The sequence below is a fragment of the Pinus tabuliformis genome, chromosome 1_2, assembly GCF_031772625.1.
Source record: "Pinus tabuliformis cultivar Carrire ecotype Pingquan chromosome 1_2, CPIR1, whole genome shotgun sequence".
NCBI classification, from domain to species: Eukaryota; Viridiplantae; Streptophyta; class Pinopsida; order Pinales; family Pinaceae; genus Pinus; species Pinus tabuliformis.
In genome coordinates this window covers 995,386,524-995,405,043 of record NC_142298.1, presented here as the reverse complement: position 1 = coordinate 995,405,043, position 18,520 = coordinate 995,386,524, and the positions used below count along the sequence as shown (strand labels likewise).

The 18,520-nt window shown below is 34.5% G+C and overlaps 2 protein-coding genes across 2 annotated transcripts; both read left to right on the top strand.

Annotated features, from left to right (window-relative positions):
* The first annotated feature begins 6,455 nt into the window (after positions 1 to 6,455).
* LOC149209412 (glucoamylase-like) lies at positions 6,456 to 7,555 on the top strand. Its single transcript, XM_089396366.1, has 3 exons — positions 6,456 to 6,597; positions 6,795 to 6,950; positions 7,137 to 7,555. Exons 1-3 carry the CDS (start codon positions 6,520 to 6,522, stop codon positions 7,380 to 7,382), a joined length of 480 nt encoding a protein of 159 aa, XP_089252492.1. The 5' UTR covers positions 6,456 to 6,519; the 3' UTR covers positions 7,383 to 7,555.
* Positions 7,556 to 14,392: 6,837 nt separating this feature from the next.
* On the top strand, positions 14,393 to 15,353 carry LOC149209411 (glucoamylase-like). Its single transcript, XM_089396367.1, has 3 exons — positions 14,393 to 14,538; positions 14,664 to 14,819; positions 15,011 to 15,353. Exons 1-3 carry the CDS (start codon positions 14,461 to 14,463, stop codon positions 15,254 to 15,256), a joined length of 480 nt encoding a protein of 159 aa, XP_089252493.1. The 5' UTR covers positions 14,393 to 14,460; the 3' UTR covers positions 15,257 to 15,353.
* The last annotated feature ends 3,167 nt before the right edge of the window (positions 15,354 to 18,520 follow it).

Sequence of the window (18,520 nt, the reverse complement as noted above, 5' to 3'; positions counted from 1 at the left end):
GACGGACTCACTATGTACACTCTCTGCGGTAATAATTTAGGGTGATGTATTTACCATCTCTCTGTGGTAATAATTTAGGGTGATGTATTTACGATCTCTCTGCGATAATAATTTAGGGTGATGTATTTACCATCTCTCTACGGTAATAATTTACAATCTCTCTGCAGTAATAATTTACGATCTCTGCGGTCATAATTTATGATCTCTCTGCGGTAATAGAAAAACAATTTGGGGCACGTTCTTCTGCAGTTCGACTTGCTGATATCAGGTGCACTATTCCTTATATTTTTCTAATACATATTTGCTCATATATTTTCAAGTATGAATAATTCACCACAATTACCAAAGATTACCAAAGGTAGACCTAGCACAGTTACTCTACAGAGCCTCTATGAGTATATAGAGTCTTTAGAGAAACGTAGAGAAGAAAGAGAAGTCAAGCTACAAACAGAGTTAGCAGCCATGCTGGAAAATAAATTCACATCTCTTGAAGACAAGATCCAAAAACAAATAGAGAATAAAATAGAACTATTGGAGAATAAGATGGAGACAATGGAGACTAGGTTGCAGGTTATAGAAAAAAAAAACCAAGATATGAACCAAACATCCCAGCAAGTAGATGCCGATACTTTAGAGAGTCTTAAAATGAAGGACATGATTAAAGAGCTAGAAGAAAAGGTTAATAGCTGCCTCACCCTAAATAGTGTGGCACGTAAATTAGATATCAAAGCAATTAAAGATGAAATGAAAAAATTGATAAAATTAAACCATGAGCGTAACAAAAGGGCCTTGAACCTTATAATCTTCAGTTTGAAAGAGGAGGTAGATGAGGATACTTTAGCCATAGCCCCGATATAATTACATAACAGATTACTAATTGAAACAACGTGTCTCATAGAAGCAACAAGGTTGGGGAAACTAACTGAGAATAAAGGAAGGTTGATCCAAATAAAGGTGAGCTCTACTGACCATAAGTATGACATACTTAGTAAAACCTCAAGTCTAAAAGGAATGGGAATATTTATAAATGAAGATCTCATTCCAGAAGATCAAGCAGAATTGAGAAAGGAGGTTCAAAAGGTAAAGGAAGCTAGGAAGGAAGGAAAATGGGCAATAATCAGAAATATAAAAGCCGTTATTCGAGATAGAAACCAAAAAGATAATATAAATAGCAATTCAACATGCTCCGGGTTCTTTCTTGGAAATGTCGGGGCTTTCCATGGAACAAAGGCCCCAAGATAAGTTGGATCTCGAATGATGTTGATATTATTTTTCTTGTTGAAACTTGGGAGCACGAAGAATCTAAGGTCCCTAACATAGATGGCTATACATTATGGTCTACCTGGAATAAACAATCCTCCTGTAGAGGCATTGGGGGTATAGCTTGTAGCATTAAGAAGAACATCTCTTCCCATGCTAGGATTTATAAAAACAACTCTTACAACCAATATAGTTGGACATAAATTACTAACATTTATGATAAAAAGACCTACATAGCAATCTGTTATTTCCCCCCCATCAATTCTAACTTCTATAAGAAAAAGAATCTAGATAAAAATAGTTCTTACAATGGTTTAGAGAATGATATTTCTAGCCTAAGGAATGAAGGCAATATCCTTTTAATGGGTGACTTTAATGCTCGAACTTCAAGCAACCAAGCTATTCTTCTAGGCAATCATTGCAACCCTAATCCTCTTTGGTTAGATGAAGACCTTCCTCTGGCTAGCCAGTACAAAAGGAGCTCTAAAGATCTCGGGGAGAATTTGTTTGGGTCAGAGCTAGTCAAGCTTTGTAGTGCTCATGATCTCATAATTTGCAATAGTCTAAAGAAGTGGCCCAATTATAGCAAGATGACCTGCATCCATGGGCTTGATAGCAACGTGGTAGACTATGTTATCTTCGATCTCCCTCTATACAACGAAATAACAAATTTTGACATCTTAAACGACCATGAGCATGACTATGATCATAGGCCTTTACTTATAACTCTCAATTTTTTCATGCATAGAGATCCCATAGAAGATAATCCTTATAGCCAAAGGAAGTTAATATTTGATAGAAATAAAAAATATCTCTTTCTAAATTAATTAAAAACTAATTTGCTTCCTTTATCTAGTATAGACAACATAGAAGATCTCTATCATAATTTTACTACAACCCTCTCATATTATATTAACAAGTTCTCAATTGGAGTTTCAAGTAATAAAAGAAATATCAAAACCAACCCATGGTATGACAAAGATTGTAAAAGTGTGAGGAGAGAAATTAAGGGAGTTGTTGATCAATCTCTTAAAATTGGCAAGATAAAAATATACAAAGTCCTAACTAAAAGGAAAAAAAGGCAGTATATTTGTAAAAGACAAGAGAATCTCTTACACCTCTCTAAGGTAGCTCCTAAGAAATTCTGGAGGTAGATTCTAACTAGGAAAACTAAAGATAATAATAAAATTGCTTTACACGACTGGAATTCATATCTTAAAAAGCTTTATGAATCTCCAAATGTCATGGATAACTTTGAAACCCTGCTCACAAAGAAAGAAGTTTTCTCATTAGAAGACATTGATTTTGGGGTTAATCGCTTAGCTAAAGGGAAAGCTAAGGACATTGAAGGTTATCAGGCAGAAATCTTAAAAATTGGAGGTCCTGTCCTCATCCCCTCATTCACAAGCTTTTCAATCAAGCGGTCAAGTAAGGGTTCCCTAAACCATGGACTCAAAGCCTCATTATCCCTATTTTTAAAAGTGGGGATACAAATAACCCTTCTAATTATCGGACAATTATGATCAGCCCTCTCCTAGCCAAGTTATATGGTATTATTTTGGAAAGGAAGTTGAGCATATGGCTTGAAAGTGAAGGTAAACAGGCTAAAGGCCAAGCGAGTTTTAGAAAGCAACACTCAACAACATACCACCTCGTTATGCTTAGGATCATTGTGGAGGAATGCTGCAATGATAAATCCAATCTCTTTTGTTTCTTTGTGGACTTTAGAAATGCTTTCGATACGGTTCCTAGAAACAACCTTTGGAATAGATTAGAAGAGCTAAAGGTTCCTTTTGAGTTGAGAGTTGTCACTATAAGGTTATACGAGAATGTAATTGCCGAGTTAAAGAGCAATGAGGGGTGGTCGAAAGATATTATGTGTAATATTTGAGTTAAACAAGGTTGCCCCCTCTCCCCTACCCTATTTGGAATTTACATTGACAAGCTAGAACATTGTTTAGAGGAAGTAGAATGTGTTGGCACGATCTTAGCTGGGATAGTCATCATCCTTCTTCTCTACACTGACGATATTGTTCTTCTCACAAGGTGCTCATCTGATCTTGATAATCAACTTATACTTCTTAAGGATTTCTGCTCTACCATGGGTATGATTGTTAACACTCACAAAACAAAAGTTATGATTATCAAATCCAAGAAGGACACTTACGCTAATTTTATGTATGAAAATAGTAACTTGGAGGAAGTGTCTTCCTACAAGTACCTAGGAATTGATATTCATCACAAGCTCAACTGGAACTATAGCATTGAGAAAAGGAATAATGGGGGATGGAAAGCTTATTTTGGTCTTGAAAATAATTGTAAAACGACAAACCTTGTAATGTGGGATAGAAAGAAGTTCCTCTTTGAAACTTTAGTCACTCTGGTTATCTTATATGGATGTGAGATTTGGGGTTGTAGCATCTCTAGAGAATCTTGGAGAAAGATTGAGCAAATCCAGAAGCGTTTTATAACGTATAACCTCAAAATTAAAAGTAACACACCCTATCCTATTCTCCTTATAGAAGTGGGTCTTTCCCCTATCGAGAGCCTAGCTATGACTAGGCTTCTGTTGTACAAGAACAAACTCAATAACATAAGAGACCATATACTTCCTAATCTAGCTTTAAATTCCAGCCAAAACCACCTAAGGCTCAAACGAGGTTGGTATAAAGACACCAGGGCCTGGTTAAACCATTGGTAGATCGATGAGAATGTTGCATTGCAAAAAATTAATAACATTAAAATATTGTTACTTCTAAGTTCAAAGAAAAAATGTGGTGTGAGAAATATTTAGCAGCTAAAAGAAAATTAAGATATTATAAGGAGGTCATCAACCCCACCCTAGAATATCATAAGTATCTCTCTGTTTTAACTAGCTCAAAGAAGAAAATTAATATAGCCAAGATTAGAATGAACTCTCATGAGCTCCATAGTGAAACGGGTCGTTGGGCAGTTCCTAAAACACCATGGATGGAAAGGTTCTGCCATATGTGTGAGAATACGAACATCGAGGATGAAAAACACTTCCTCTCAGAGTGCCCCGCGTACAACCACATTAGATCTCAGTTTCAAAATCTTTGTTGCAATACTGACCTTCCTAGCCTTTTGTGTCGTCAAAATTACAGTGAACTCGGGAGGCTTCTCTCCAAGTTTTTTGAGCATAGGAATAAAATCTTAAAACAAACTAAATAATTCGTTTCTTTAGGTCCGCTAGACCAAAGATTGGTTTCAGTGGATGTTAACCATCATCATAATCATCATCATTAATTATTTTTTCCCATAAATATGACATCTATTTTTAATATTCATTAAATAGTAAACTCACCTATAAATCTTTTAATTTTTTAAATAAATATTTTCCAAAAAAATATTATTGGTTTTTCCTAATTTAAAGAATTATTTCAAATATTTAACATAAATTAAAAATCAAATAGCCAATAAATATATAATTTATATAAATATAAATATTAACTTAGCATATTTAAAAACTCTAAAGCATCGGAACATTGTTTTTTATTATTTATTATTTTGAAGTTAGACACTTTGCATTAAGTCAAATGAGTATTACATAAAGGATATTTTTATGTTGCTAGTTTATTAGAATAAGTTCAGAGTCTTGAGGTTGCTAAGATTTGGTCTAATTAGAACATCTCTTAACTAGAGACTTATAAAACAGGTTGGTTGTGCTAGACCTTGACATACATCCACATGAGAAGAAGAACAAGAGAAGAACAAGATTATTAGTGACGCAAGAAAAAAACTAGTGAGTCATAACAACTATTGGCTATAATTTCCAAAACATGATCTCCTAGTTCTAGAATGGTCATATTGCGGTCTAATTGTTAATGTTTTCCCAGCTTTGCCAATATGATATAATTCTCCTGTTGAGTCTTCTTATACCTATTTGTGCTACCTACAATATTCAAATCACATTTCCCATGATCAATAGTGACTAGAACTCATGCAATGCACAAGTATAGTGGGAGCAATCACAGGGCTTTACTAGGGAAGCAATACCATACCACGTGTGTTCATTATTGAGCATATAAAGGGAGGTAGAAAGTTTTTATATTGGTAGGTATAAAAAATGGAACTCAAAGCTAATGAAAAACTATAAAGAGGTATAAAAATGTTAATGAATAAATGGAGCCCTATAAAAATAGGGGTGTTTTAAATTGGGAAGGTGAATTGGACTAGTATTAGTAGGATGTTAAACAATGTGATTTTTTTTTCAATATATAATCAAATGAAAGATATTATTTAATACGCCGTAAAAATAAAAATACTTGATATGTCACAAGTTCATTAAATAAAACCCCTTCACCACAATCCAGGAATCAACCTTCATTATTTATATTATTAAAAAGACCTTTCTTCATTACTTATATTTACAAAAATTTAATACAATTATGCAATTGATTTTCATTTGCCGCTTTTAAAAACATAATGGGGTTAGAGGTTAGAACCGATCCAAAAATCCAAGTAGGCTTTAAAAGATGCAATGTAAATCCAACCATTCATTAAGATCTCGACATGGCACTACATCTACGCTGATTGAAATGAAATATGAGATTCATGATATAGAAATAATAAGCCAAGAATATTATCGATAACGCTATAAACATATTTATTAAATAATAACGGTAGTGTTTAATGGAAAAATGTTGTTTGTTTGGACCTTCAAATAGCATTTAGTTGGTTAAGTTTGAAATACAAAAACTTTATATTTTCTCCCGTGGAAAAAAATACAATACATTTTAATTTATTTCCTATGAAATATGAAAGTATGTTTTTTAAGATGAAAAAAAACCCAACGTGATTTTTTTACAACATATGAATAGGGCTGCTTGTCGTGCATTTGTCAGGGTGGAAACATTATTCAAATGGTCCATTCGTCTGTGAAAAATCATCTGCAATTTGATTTAATGTGGTCATCTTTTTAAATTTTCTCCACTCGAATCTACCACGTGAATGCGGAGCTGTGGATAAGATAAGTTTGGATGAGAACGACATGGCAGGACTGAAGGTCTTTATCGTCGTCTCAATTACCTCCACTCGAATCTACCACGTGATGCGGAGCTGTGGATAAGATAAGTTGGATGAAAGCGACATGGCAGAGGACTGAATGTCTTTATCGTCGTCTCAATTAGGAGGCTCGCCCTCTATATAATCTCTTCATCCTTCACCATTTTAATTCCCAGCAGTACAGTGTATGATTTGCTTCAGTTACAAGTTAAGTAAGCTGTTTGAGTATCAGGGATGGCAACTCTTCCTTTCAGTCTTCCTTTACTGCTAATTCTAGTAGGGCTTGTAGGCCTTCCTGCGATCCCGGCTTCCGTAAGTTATTAACATCTTATAACTATAGTTTACTATTTATTCAAGTTTCTGATATCTTTACTCAAGTTTACTTCATGTCCATGTCCATGTCCAGCAAAGTCAAGTTCTTGTTATTTCAGTATTGTTCCTGTACTACATAGAAAATGTTGGAATTATATCATGTATTAATGCGTTTGTCAATGGATGAATCTGTGCAGGGTGACAAAGTGGACGTTACATTTGTGCTTACCCAACGCGCACAGTATGGCCAAGTCATTAAAATCGTAGGCAACGGGACCGAGCTTAGCAACTGGACACCTTCTGAGGCCGAAAATATGACATGGACTACCGGGAATGTTTGGGTTTACAGTGTGGTATGTTTTGATCATATTAGATAAGCTTTAACTGAACTTTTGGCAGGCACCTGCATTTCACAATTTGGGTTTGGATAAGGTTTAGTGGGATTGGATCATTTTTCTAAATCTTTTTGTAATAATATCTTGTATTTATACTATATGTGCGGTTTCGTCCCTTTCACTAATATTTTTTTTCTAACACAGGCATTGGACAAGGGAGTTGTGTATGAATACAAAGCCACAGTAGTGAACTTTGACACGGGGGCGTGTAATTGTTGGATGCCCCGGCAGAACCAAATTCTGAAGGTGCCCTCGGATTATCCTTATAACAATTACGTGGAGAAGGTTGTTTGGAGTGAATCGTGTGGCGACCCTTGCAATGCAGATGCTTGCAGCATTGGATGGGCATGCCCATCAACCTTTAACCGCTTAATCAATTCTATTATCTAGGTACCGATGGTCATGGCTTGCATTGCCTGTGCACCGGGTTTATGACTGCAGCGGTATTACTTTATAATAATAAGGGCACATGAGTATCTATGCTGTGTCCAAATTGTTGAGTTACTGATTAATCTCGTTGTAATTTCTGTGTTATTATAATATGACAATGTGCCTGATATCGATCTCTGCCTCTCCTTTGTTTTTAGAATGTTGTGGAGCGTTCAATGTAATACGCCAGGGTTCATAGGTTGCAATGTTAGTATCAATAATTCTCAGTAAATGAAGATAAGAAATTATAAGTTGCAATGCTAGCATCAATAAGTTTTAGTAAATAAAAATATGAAACAAATGGAGGCAAATAAAATATATTAAAATAAACTAAATTACATAGTTATTATAGATTTTGGGAATATTTTAGAATTTATATTTATATTTTTCAAATTTTAAAATATTTTTAGATTTTACAGTAATCTCATATATTTTAGAATCTAAATATGGTTAATTTTTTGTTTTTTTGGAAAACAATAATGAAATTTTTGTTAACATTTTTTAACAGTAATAATAATGTTTGAAAAATCTTTAACTTATAAATCAGTTGCCATTATTATACCAAATATAATTATTTATTAATATCATTAACAAGCCAGTTACAATATGTCTCCACAAACTTAAATCTAGGCAATAAAGAAACAAATTGTTTCAAAGTAAAATCTTTTTACGAATTCTATTAACATTTTAACCATAACAATTTTGTTGATAGCAACAGGGATGGATTTCATCAGTAACCAACAGTAGCAAATATTGTTTAATCTTTCGAAGACAAATCACTTTGATCATAATAACAATAATCATCTATTTTGTTGATAGCAAAAGGGATGAATTTCAACAGTAACAAACAGCAGCAAATATGGATGAATTTCAATAGTAATAAACAGCAGCAAATATTGTTTGATCTTTGATCATAACAAGGACTCTTTGATGACAAAGAACAAAGGGCCATACATACATTCATATCACTGAACTTATATTAAATAAGTGAGCCTTTCAACTTATCATAGTATCCCACTTTTTGCATGAGCGATTTTGAACATACATGTCAGGTACGTTAAATGAACAGACCATTTAACATAATATAGCATGACGATATTTGCTTTTTCAAACCTAATATGTTTACACTAAAGAGACCCACAATAAACCATTTATTGAGTCAACTGTAAATTTTTATAGCCGATTCTCCGATTCACCAATCACGCCCTTTATGGATTGCTTAATTCGCCAATAGGCGTTTATATTGGAATTTGTCTTTCAGAATTATTGTTTTATTTAAAAATAAAATTAAGTAGATAGGTGGGATTTCAGTTCCACTGAATATTTTGTCATACAAGATTGATAGTGGAAATTTATTTGAAAGGTTAATCTTATACAACTTGAAACGAATAGAATAATTATACAATGTTGAACAAATAGAATGGACCATTATTATTATCATTATAAGATTAATTTCAAGTAAACTTCAATCTTATACCATTTAAACTTGAAACAAATAGAATAATTATGATTAATTTCAAGTAAACTTCAATCTTATACCATTTAAACTTGAAACAAATAGAATAATTATACAAGGTTGAACAAATAGAATGTACCATTATTATTATTATAAGATCTAAATGAAATATACTCATTTCAAAGAAGCTGGGAATGTTGGGCTTGCCGGCAATGAAATAGTGAGAGGTGCCAACTTGGCCTTTGCAGGCGTTGGCATTGGCATTATGAACTATATGGGATTTCAATTTATAATTATATTCATTTTATTTGTTCCAAATTGTATAATTATTATATCTATTTAACATTGTATATTTATTTTGCCTCCAAGGCAAAGCCTATATGCTAAGTAGAGGTTGCTTCTTGTTAAAGTGAAGTGGTGTAATTTTTATAATAATTTAAGTCAAAATCTTTTTAGCTAATTTTATCAATTTAAAAAAAAAATAGATGAAAAAAAAATGATATTGCTTGTGAGTAAAAAAATTGCATCACAATATGACAATTAAAAATCTATATTGTAATGTGACAAATAGAAAAGTAACATTGTAATGTGACAAATAAAAATCAAACCATAGTTAGCTTTAGTTGACCAAAGTTGAGCATGGTTGACTAAGGTTCAACATAGTCAACCATAGGTATCAATCTTAATCTTAGTCAACAATAGTCAAACATGGCAATCATAGTCAACCATGGCCAACCTCAGTCAACCATGAGCAAGCATGGTCATCTTTAAGTAATCATATTCCCCATATAGTCAACCATTATCAAGCTTACTCAACCATAAGCGGGCATGATCATCTTCGATCAACCATAGTCACCATGATCAACCATTGTTAGCCATAGCCAATGTGATAAACCATAGACAATTATGGTTGCCATGCTTTATTATGGTTGACCATAGTAACCTATGGCAACCCATAATAACCTTTGGTGAGCATGGTCAACCATCATCAACCATAGTTGACTCTCGTCACCATGGTCAATCATAACCAACTTTAGTTAGCCATAGTTAACCATGGTCAATGATGGTCAACCTTGATCAAACATAGTCAACCATACCATAATTAGCCTTAGAGAACTATGGTCAACTCATGCTGAATGATGCTCACCATGGAAAACCATAGTTGACCAAGGTTAGAATGGTTAAACATGCTCATCCAAGGTTACCACGGTTGAACATGATCAACCATGGTCATCCATTGCCAACATGGGCAACCATAATCTATGATAGAAAACAATGGTCAACCATGGTCAAATTGATCAAACTATGTTCACCCATGGTAAACCATGGTGAACATGCGCAACGATAGTCAACCATCATTAAATATGAACCATGGTCAACCATAGTCAACTATAGTTGGTTGTGGACAACCATGGTCATCCATAGTTAATTATATTGACCATAATAAATGCTCCTTTAGCATAACTTGAACAAATTTAGCCATAGTCAACCATAGTCTACTAATCCTCCCGAAGCGCGAAATCATCAACTAGCACAACCACATTACAAAATGCGGTTGATAGACATCGATTGGCAACATTTTCCACCTTTTTTATTCAATCGACATATGAAATGATGTCGAATGGCGTATATCAATCACATTTACTAATGTGGTTGTGTTAGTGATACATTAATTATACATTAACACATGACATCATGTTCAAACATGATTATCCATAGATATTATGTTCAACATGTCCATAATTAACCATAGACATCATGCCCAATATACCCATAATCAACCATAAGCATCATGCCCATAGTGAACATGGGCGTAGACAATAATATAGTTATTGGAGTTAATAACTTTAGATAATGAATTTAATATGACTTTAATATTATTTAAGTTCTAAGTGTTTTCAACATTTAATTTTTATTATAACTTTTAAAACATTTTTCAACAGAGTAACCACACTCTTTCTATTTGGGAAGGCTTTTGTGATGTTAATTAATTATCACAAATGCTCACTTCTCATCTCAAATTTTGGAGCAGAAAATGTCCATCGCATCATTAATTTAATTCCAATGGAATTCATCTAAATTCCAGTGGAATTATCCAAATTAAATGATGGTCTAAAATACTTTGGTTTCCTCTTGAAACCCAACTCATATAAAAGGGAGGAGTGGCGTTGGTTAATCTCCAAGGTGGAAAAGCACATCAACATTTGGTGCCACAAATGGTTGTCCATGGTAGGTTGCCTTGTTCTCATCAAATATGTCCTCGAGGCTGTTTGATGCAGGAGTCTAAATTCCAATGGAATTCTCCCAATTAGACGATGGTCTAAAATACCTGGGTTTCCACTTGAAACCCAACTCATACAAAAAGGAGGATTGGCGCTGGTTAATCTCTAAGGTGGAAAAGCACATCAACATTTGGTGCCACCGATGGTTGTCCAAGGCAGGCCACCTTGTTCTCATCAAATCTATCCTTGAGGTTGTTCCAGTATATTGGTCATCATTGGAATGGATCCCAAAAGGAGTCTTGGAACATTTTAGGAGAATATGTTTTAAATTCTTATGCTCTGGGAATGGTACAGATTCTACGCTTCCTTGGGTTGGAGGGGATAAAATTGGAAAATCAAAATATATGGGGGTTTGGTTGTTGAAGAACATCTTTCATTTCTCTCATGGCCTTAAGGCAAAAGGATTTTGGCGCCTCCTCACATATCAAAGTTTGTGGAAAACGGTTTTCATTGCAAAATACATCACCTCGCTTTTAGTGGGGGACTCGATTAGGTGTGTGGACAACCCTCGTCAAAATATCTCCATCATCTCGAGGGAAGTAATAAACACCTTTGAAACCATTCATAGTGGTTTTGTATGGTGTGTTGGATCGGGCATTAGAGTATATTTGGGAAGGACCCTTGGCCTAGTTCTTGGAAGGAACATCTTCTTCCCATGTCATTAATTGAATCCTTACGAGACTGCAAGATCACAAATATCACTCAAATCGTGGATCATATTTCTACATCTAAATGGTATCAAGGGTGGAAAACAATAGATGAACTGGGTATTCCAATTCAATATGTTCAACATTGGCAATCCTACATCACTGCACTTCATGAAGGTCATATTAAATTAACAAATGGAGATGATGAATTGATCTGGTCTGGTTCTAAGTGTGGAATCTATTCACCAAAAGATATATATATTTCACTCATTAGTTACAAGATTCAAAGTGGTGATGGCCATTGTTGTGGAAAGCTAAATTCCCTTCCAAGGAAAAGATTTTAATGTGGTAAATTCTAAATGGAAAGGTTTTACATGGGACACATTACAAAAAATATTTGTCACATGCCTTGGTTGGTGTGTTCTCTGCCAGAATGATGGACAAACGATCAATCATCTTTTCATGGAATTCACTTTTTTCCAATCTACATGGGATCTTTGTAGATCGACTAAACCTAAAGTTGGTGTTTGGCGTGATCTATCAATGGATTCTGCTTGGCAGTAATGGCTCTCCCTCTCGTCTTCCCGTAAATTTAAGCCTCTTCCTTTAATCATTTCCTTGGGTGTATGGATATCTCGCAATCGGGCGATTTTTTATGACAACATTTCCTTTCCCCGTCACGTTGTTGCCAAAGAGATGGTTATCCTTGGACATTTTCCACAAGAAAATGAATCCCGTAAATCGTGAGTGCTTGTCGATGTCTCTCTAGGCAAATCATATCCCTAGGAGTTCTTTGACGGTGCCCCGGTTGAATTGGGTCAGAAAATTGTTGTTGGTTTCTCTCTCCATCTATCCTTTGATCATTCCTTTCATATTTCCATTGGTTTGGGGTCAGATACAAATAATTAAGCCAAAATTCTTGCTTTTCGACATCTTCTTGCCTTTTCCATTGACGAGGGAATATCTCATTTGCAAATTTATGTTGACTCAAAGCTTGTGGTAAATTCGTTAAATGGTACACAAACATGCATGAATTTTCTCTTACAGCCAATTTTTTCAAATTCACTACATTTAAAGGGTTTGCTCTCATAGTGCACTTGTCTACATATCTATAGGGAACTAAATCTATGTGTAGATGGTCTATTCAAGGTGATGTTCTCTCTGGAAAATAATTTTTGGTGGGTTATGGAGATTTGCAATAGGTTATTAGATACCACAAATTACAGTAGATATCCAGCCCATATGCTCCTTCCTATAGGGGTTAAATGATCGTATTATGGGGTTCTCAAATTCTGTTTTGTTTGTATATATTTCTAAGATGGTCGAAAGATTGCTTTTAGAACTTTAAGAATAGATCTATATCATTTGCTTAAGCATGGATATTTATGGCAACAATTGCATGGATGATATGGGAAACCTATGTAATTTTTCCGAGAATAAAACTAGAAATTTTGAAGAATATGATGGACCACCTAAACTGCATACACATAATAGTGTGTTTATAGAATGTAATTTTTGTTTAGTTTTAATAAAGATTATGGTTTTTTTGGAAAAAAAAATTATATTTACTATAAATTGTATTTATTATAAATTATATTTGCTTATTAATATATGGGAAAAATCCATCATTTATTACATATATTATATTCATTGTATAATAAAAAGATAAAAATTGCTTTTTTAACCAGTGTTGAATTTGTCTATGCGTCTTGGATATACGGTGGGGTGTCTTGTTAAGGAAGTAGGGTGCCTTGTAAAAGAAGTCTTAGTTGTGAAGTCACTGGTTCAATTCTAAGACCTATTATAATGTTATTATTAGACATGACTATGATGTAGCCTCACCAATATCAATTTACAAAAAATTGTTAAATTTAAATTTTATGTATGTATCATGCATATGCATATGGTTTTAATTTTCCACTTTTGACCCAAAAAAAATAAAAATAAAAATTGTATATAAGGGACTCTCGTTTGTGTTGGAAGTATAAAAGCACTACTTCTAACATCATACATATATGAAGGACTATCGTAAATTGTATATGAAGGACTATCGTTTGTGTTGGAAGGACACAAGCACGGCTTATGCATGCATCAGTACATTATAAGAGACAAAGTGCAAAATATCCACCAAAAGTCCAAGCAATAAGATGCAATGTAACTCCAACCATCCATGAAGATCTCTGTAAATTAAAGTTCTATGCAACCCATGTGTGTTTATGGATATAACACTACATCTACGCTGATTGAAATATAAGATCCATGCGATAGAAAGAATATGCTACGAATATCATCATTGTGATAAAGCTATGAACGTGGATATCAAATAACAAAGGCGTGTTCTTTTACCACATATGAATGAGACTGCTTATCTTGCGTTTTCATGGTGGAAGCATATTATTCAAAAGGCCCATTGGTCTGTGAAAAGTCATCTGTAATTTTATTTAATTTGGTCATCTTTTTTAATTTCCTCCACTCGAATGTACCACATGAATTTGGAGCTGTGGATAAGATAGGTTGGTTGAGAGCAACATGGCAGGACTGAATGTCTTTATCGTCGGCTCAATTATAGAGTCTCGCCCTCTATATAATCTCTTCACCCTTCGCCATTTCAATTCACAGGAGCTAGAGATCACTAAGCTGTTTGAATATCAGGGATGGCAACCCTTCCTTTCAGTCTTCGTTTACTGCTAATTCTAGTCGGGTTTGCAGGCCTTCTTGCCATCTCGGCTTCGGTAAGCTATTAATATCTTACAACAATAGTTTATTTAGGGTATTTCAGTATTGTTCCTGTACTACATAGAAAATGTTGGAATTATATCATATATTAATGCGTTTGTCTACGGATGAATTTGTGCAGGGTGACAAAGTGGGCGTTACATTTGTGCTTACCCAACGCGCCCAATATGGCCAAGTCATTAAAATCATAGGCAACGGGACCGAGCTTAGCAACTGGACACCTTCTGAGGCCGAAAATATGACATGGACGACCGGGAATGTTTGGGTTTACAGTGTGGTATGTTATGTTGTGATCATATTAGATAAGCTTAACTGAACTTTTGGCAGACACCTGCATTTCACAATTTGGGTTTGGATAAGACTTAGTGGGATTGGATCATTTTTCTGAGTCTTTATGGAATGATATCTTGAATTTATACTATATGTGTGGTTTCTTCTCTTTCACTAATATTTTTTTCCCTAACGCAGACGTTGGACAAGGGAGTTGTGTATGAATACAAAGCCACGGTAGTGAACTTTGACACGGGGGCGTGTAATTGCTGGATGCCCAGGGAGAACCAAATTCTGAAGGTGCCCTCGGATTATCCTTATAACAGTTACGTGGAGAAGGTTGTTTGGAGTGAATCGTGTGGCGACCCCTGCAAGGCAGATGCTTGCAGCATTGGATGGGCATGCCCATCAACCTTTAACCGCTTAATCAACTCTATTATCTAGGTACCGATGGTCATGGCTTGCATTGCCTGTGCACCGGGTTTATGACTGCGGCGGTATTACTTTATAATAATAAGGGTACATGAGTATCTATGCTGTGTCCAAATTGTTGAGTTACTGATGAATCTCGTTGTAATTTGTGTTATTATAATATGACAATGTGCCTGATATAGATCTCTGTCTCTCCTTTGTTTTTAGAATGTTGTGGAGGGTTCAATGTAATACGCCAGGGATCATTAGTATCAATAACTCTCAGTAAATGAAGATAAGAAATCATAGCTTGCAATGCTAGTATCAATAAGTCTCAGTAAGTAAAGATATAAAGCAAACAGTAAGTAAAGATATAAAGCAAATGAAGATAAGGAAAAAAATATTAAAATAAATTTCAGAAATAAAATGTAATTAAATTATATGGCTATTGTAGATTTTGAGAAATTTCTAAAATCTGATGAATAATTTGATTTTTTATCCATCAAATTTTAAAATATTTTTAGTATCTGGAGATTGTCACTTCTAGTTCCTTTTTTTGGGAAGTAATGCTAAGAGTTTTGTTAACATTTTTTTTAACAGTAATGATAATTTTGTAGAATCTTTAATTTATAGATGGGCTGCCATTATTATATTAAATATAATTATTCATGAATGTTATTAACAGGTTCTAGAAATTTGAATCTATGCGATAAAAACACAAATGGTTTATCAAACCATTAAAGGTAAAATCCTTTTACAAATTCTAACAACAACAATGATAATTTATTTTATTGATAACAACTGGTATGAATTTCATCAGTAACCAACAGTAGCAAATATTGTTTGATCTTTCGAAAACAATGAATCTGTGAAGATAAACAACAAAAGGCCGTGCATTCTTTCACATCACAGGTTTTCCATGTGGCCGTAAAGAACTTATTTAAATAAGTGAGCCTTTCAAGTTATCACAGTATCCCAATTTTTGCATGAGTGACTTGGAAAATACATGTCCATGTCCGCTACGTTAAAAGAATCGATATGAGACATGTTCAGTATATGTTTACATGAAAGACATTCAGAATAAACCATTTATTGAGTCGACGGTAAAAGTTTGGAACCAGTTCCTATCTTGTCCTTTATAACGATATATTCTCAACGTAGGGAAATAACGACGAAACAACATAAAACATTTTTTATTTGGGTCTGTTTGTGGCCAAAGGTCATGCTACGACAAGAGGGATAGCCACAGTCTGAAAGTCTGAAAGCAGGGATAAGCCGCAATGAAAATAAGGTTATATATATATAGATAGATAAGTATTTAATGATTTAATTTTTTTTTTTTTTTAATTTCAGATTTCTGTGATCTAACCTATATTATTATTGAATAAAATTTCACCTATATTATTATTGAATAAAATTTCTAGAATAATCACAGCTTTGTTATGTTTACAACCATTTATTGTGTTTCATTCTCACGACAAAGATGAAAAATCAGCTCTGAAATTAGGTATAAATCTCAGAGATGCCCATGTGCGAGAACTATACATGGGCCATCTCTAAGAATTATACCTAATTTCAAATCTGATTTTTCATCCTTATCCATGAACCACAATAAATGGTTAAAAACATCCACATGGGCATCTCTCATATTTAGACCTAATTTCAGATCTGATTTTTCATATTTGTCATGAGGATGAACCACAATAAATGATTAAAAACATCCACTCCAAAACAATAAATGTGATTATTCCTCAAATTTTAATAACATTATAATATTAAATATAATAAATACATTCGTGTAAGTTTTTAATTTTAACAATTATTCCAAATCATCTTAACATTAATTATGACATTCCTAATTTATATTTCCAACAATTTAATCAAATTGATTGAATCTATCCCTAATTACATTTAAAAAAAATAAAAATAAACATTATATTCCCCTTGCACTGGCTCTGCAAGATCATCGAGGACGTTGTGGAAATACTGAAGATTAATCAAAATCCTTCCGTTGAGGAGATTTCATAGGAAACGGCGTACACGACCCCTTGGATCCTCCGACGCCGACTTGCAGCTCGTTGTTCTCAGGTACATTCCCCCCATCGTATGGTATCGTACTCCTTGAGCTTCCCTATGGCATAATCATCGATAGCATTAGCATCTACCGCCTTCTTGCTCTCGCCGGTGACATAATAGATGTTTTTTTCTGCACCTCTTTCATCCGGGTCTCCATTGACATCTCTCGTCACGCCCCCGAGCCTCAGATCAGAGCTATTGATAGCCTCACGACCTTGTTCTCAGAGAGTTTGTTGGGCGCTCCTCCGGTGACCTTTGCAACTCTGAGCAAGGCAAGCTTAGCCTTGAGCTCCTTGAGCTGGCTTAACAACTCTGATTTGCTCTTGTTGCAGAGTTCATGAACCTTAATCCTGGCCATTTCGATTCAAATCTTTTCGCAAGTCCGCTCTGCGCCTCGGCTCCTCTCTCTATGGTTGAACCGCAGTAACACCCTCACCAACATGCAACAGCAGCTTTGCATGTGATGACCTAACCCTGTGTCGACATCACTGAGGGTTATATACACAGAAACAGAGATCAAATGAATGGATACAGCTAACGCATGTATATTGAATATGTCCAAGTCGCCACACCTCAGGCTGGGGAGGTCCGTATAAGATATTGCATGTGGCTCTATACTTGAAGCGGAAAGGATCCAGACGGTCTTTTTCCACGCATTCTTGGACACGAAGCTGCTGGGATAGTTAAAAGTGTTGAGTACTATGCAGTTGATTTTTAACTTCAGTGTATATTTATGATGGCGGTTTTGGTATAGCGTTGAGCAGTTTGTTGAATTCATGATATTACACAGTTTAAATAATTCAAAGCGTTTGTGTATCATTCAAAATATTGCGGTGTTTCCATAATGTTTTATATACCAAAGCATTTGTAGTATTGCATGATATATTGATATATTGAAGTGATATATTAATACAATGAAGTGATATATTGAAGTGATCCCTTGCGCATTTTTTCAAAACATAGTAGTATTGCAGTGATATGTGAAATGAAATGTTGATGCTTTTAGCAAATATTAGAGGGATTTGAAGGCTGTAACGTAAGGATTTTTTTTAGTAGAAGAATTTTTTTACAGAATGCATTCAATCATCTCTATGGTAGGAATAGTTCTCACTGGCAAGGAGAACTATTCTAAATGGTCTCGGATGGTAAAACACACCCTCATCTACAATGAGTTGTGGAAAGGAGTGTGTGTCGGAGAAGAAGACAAAGACCCTGTGCAGC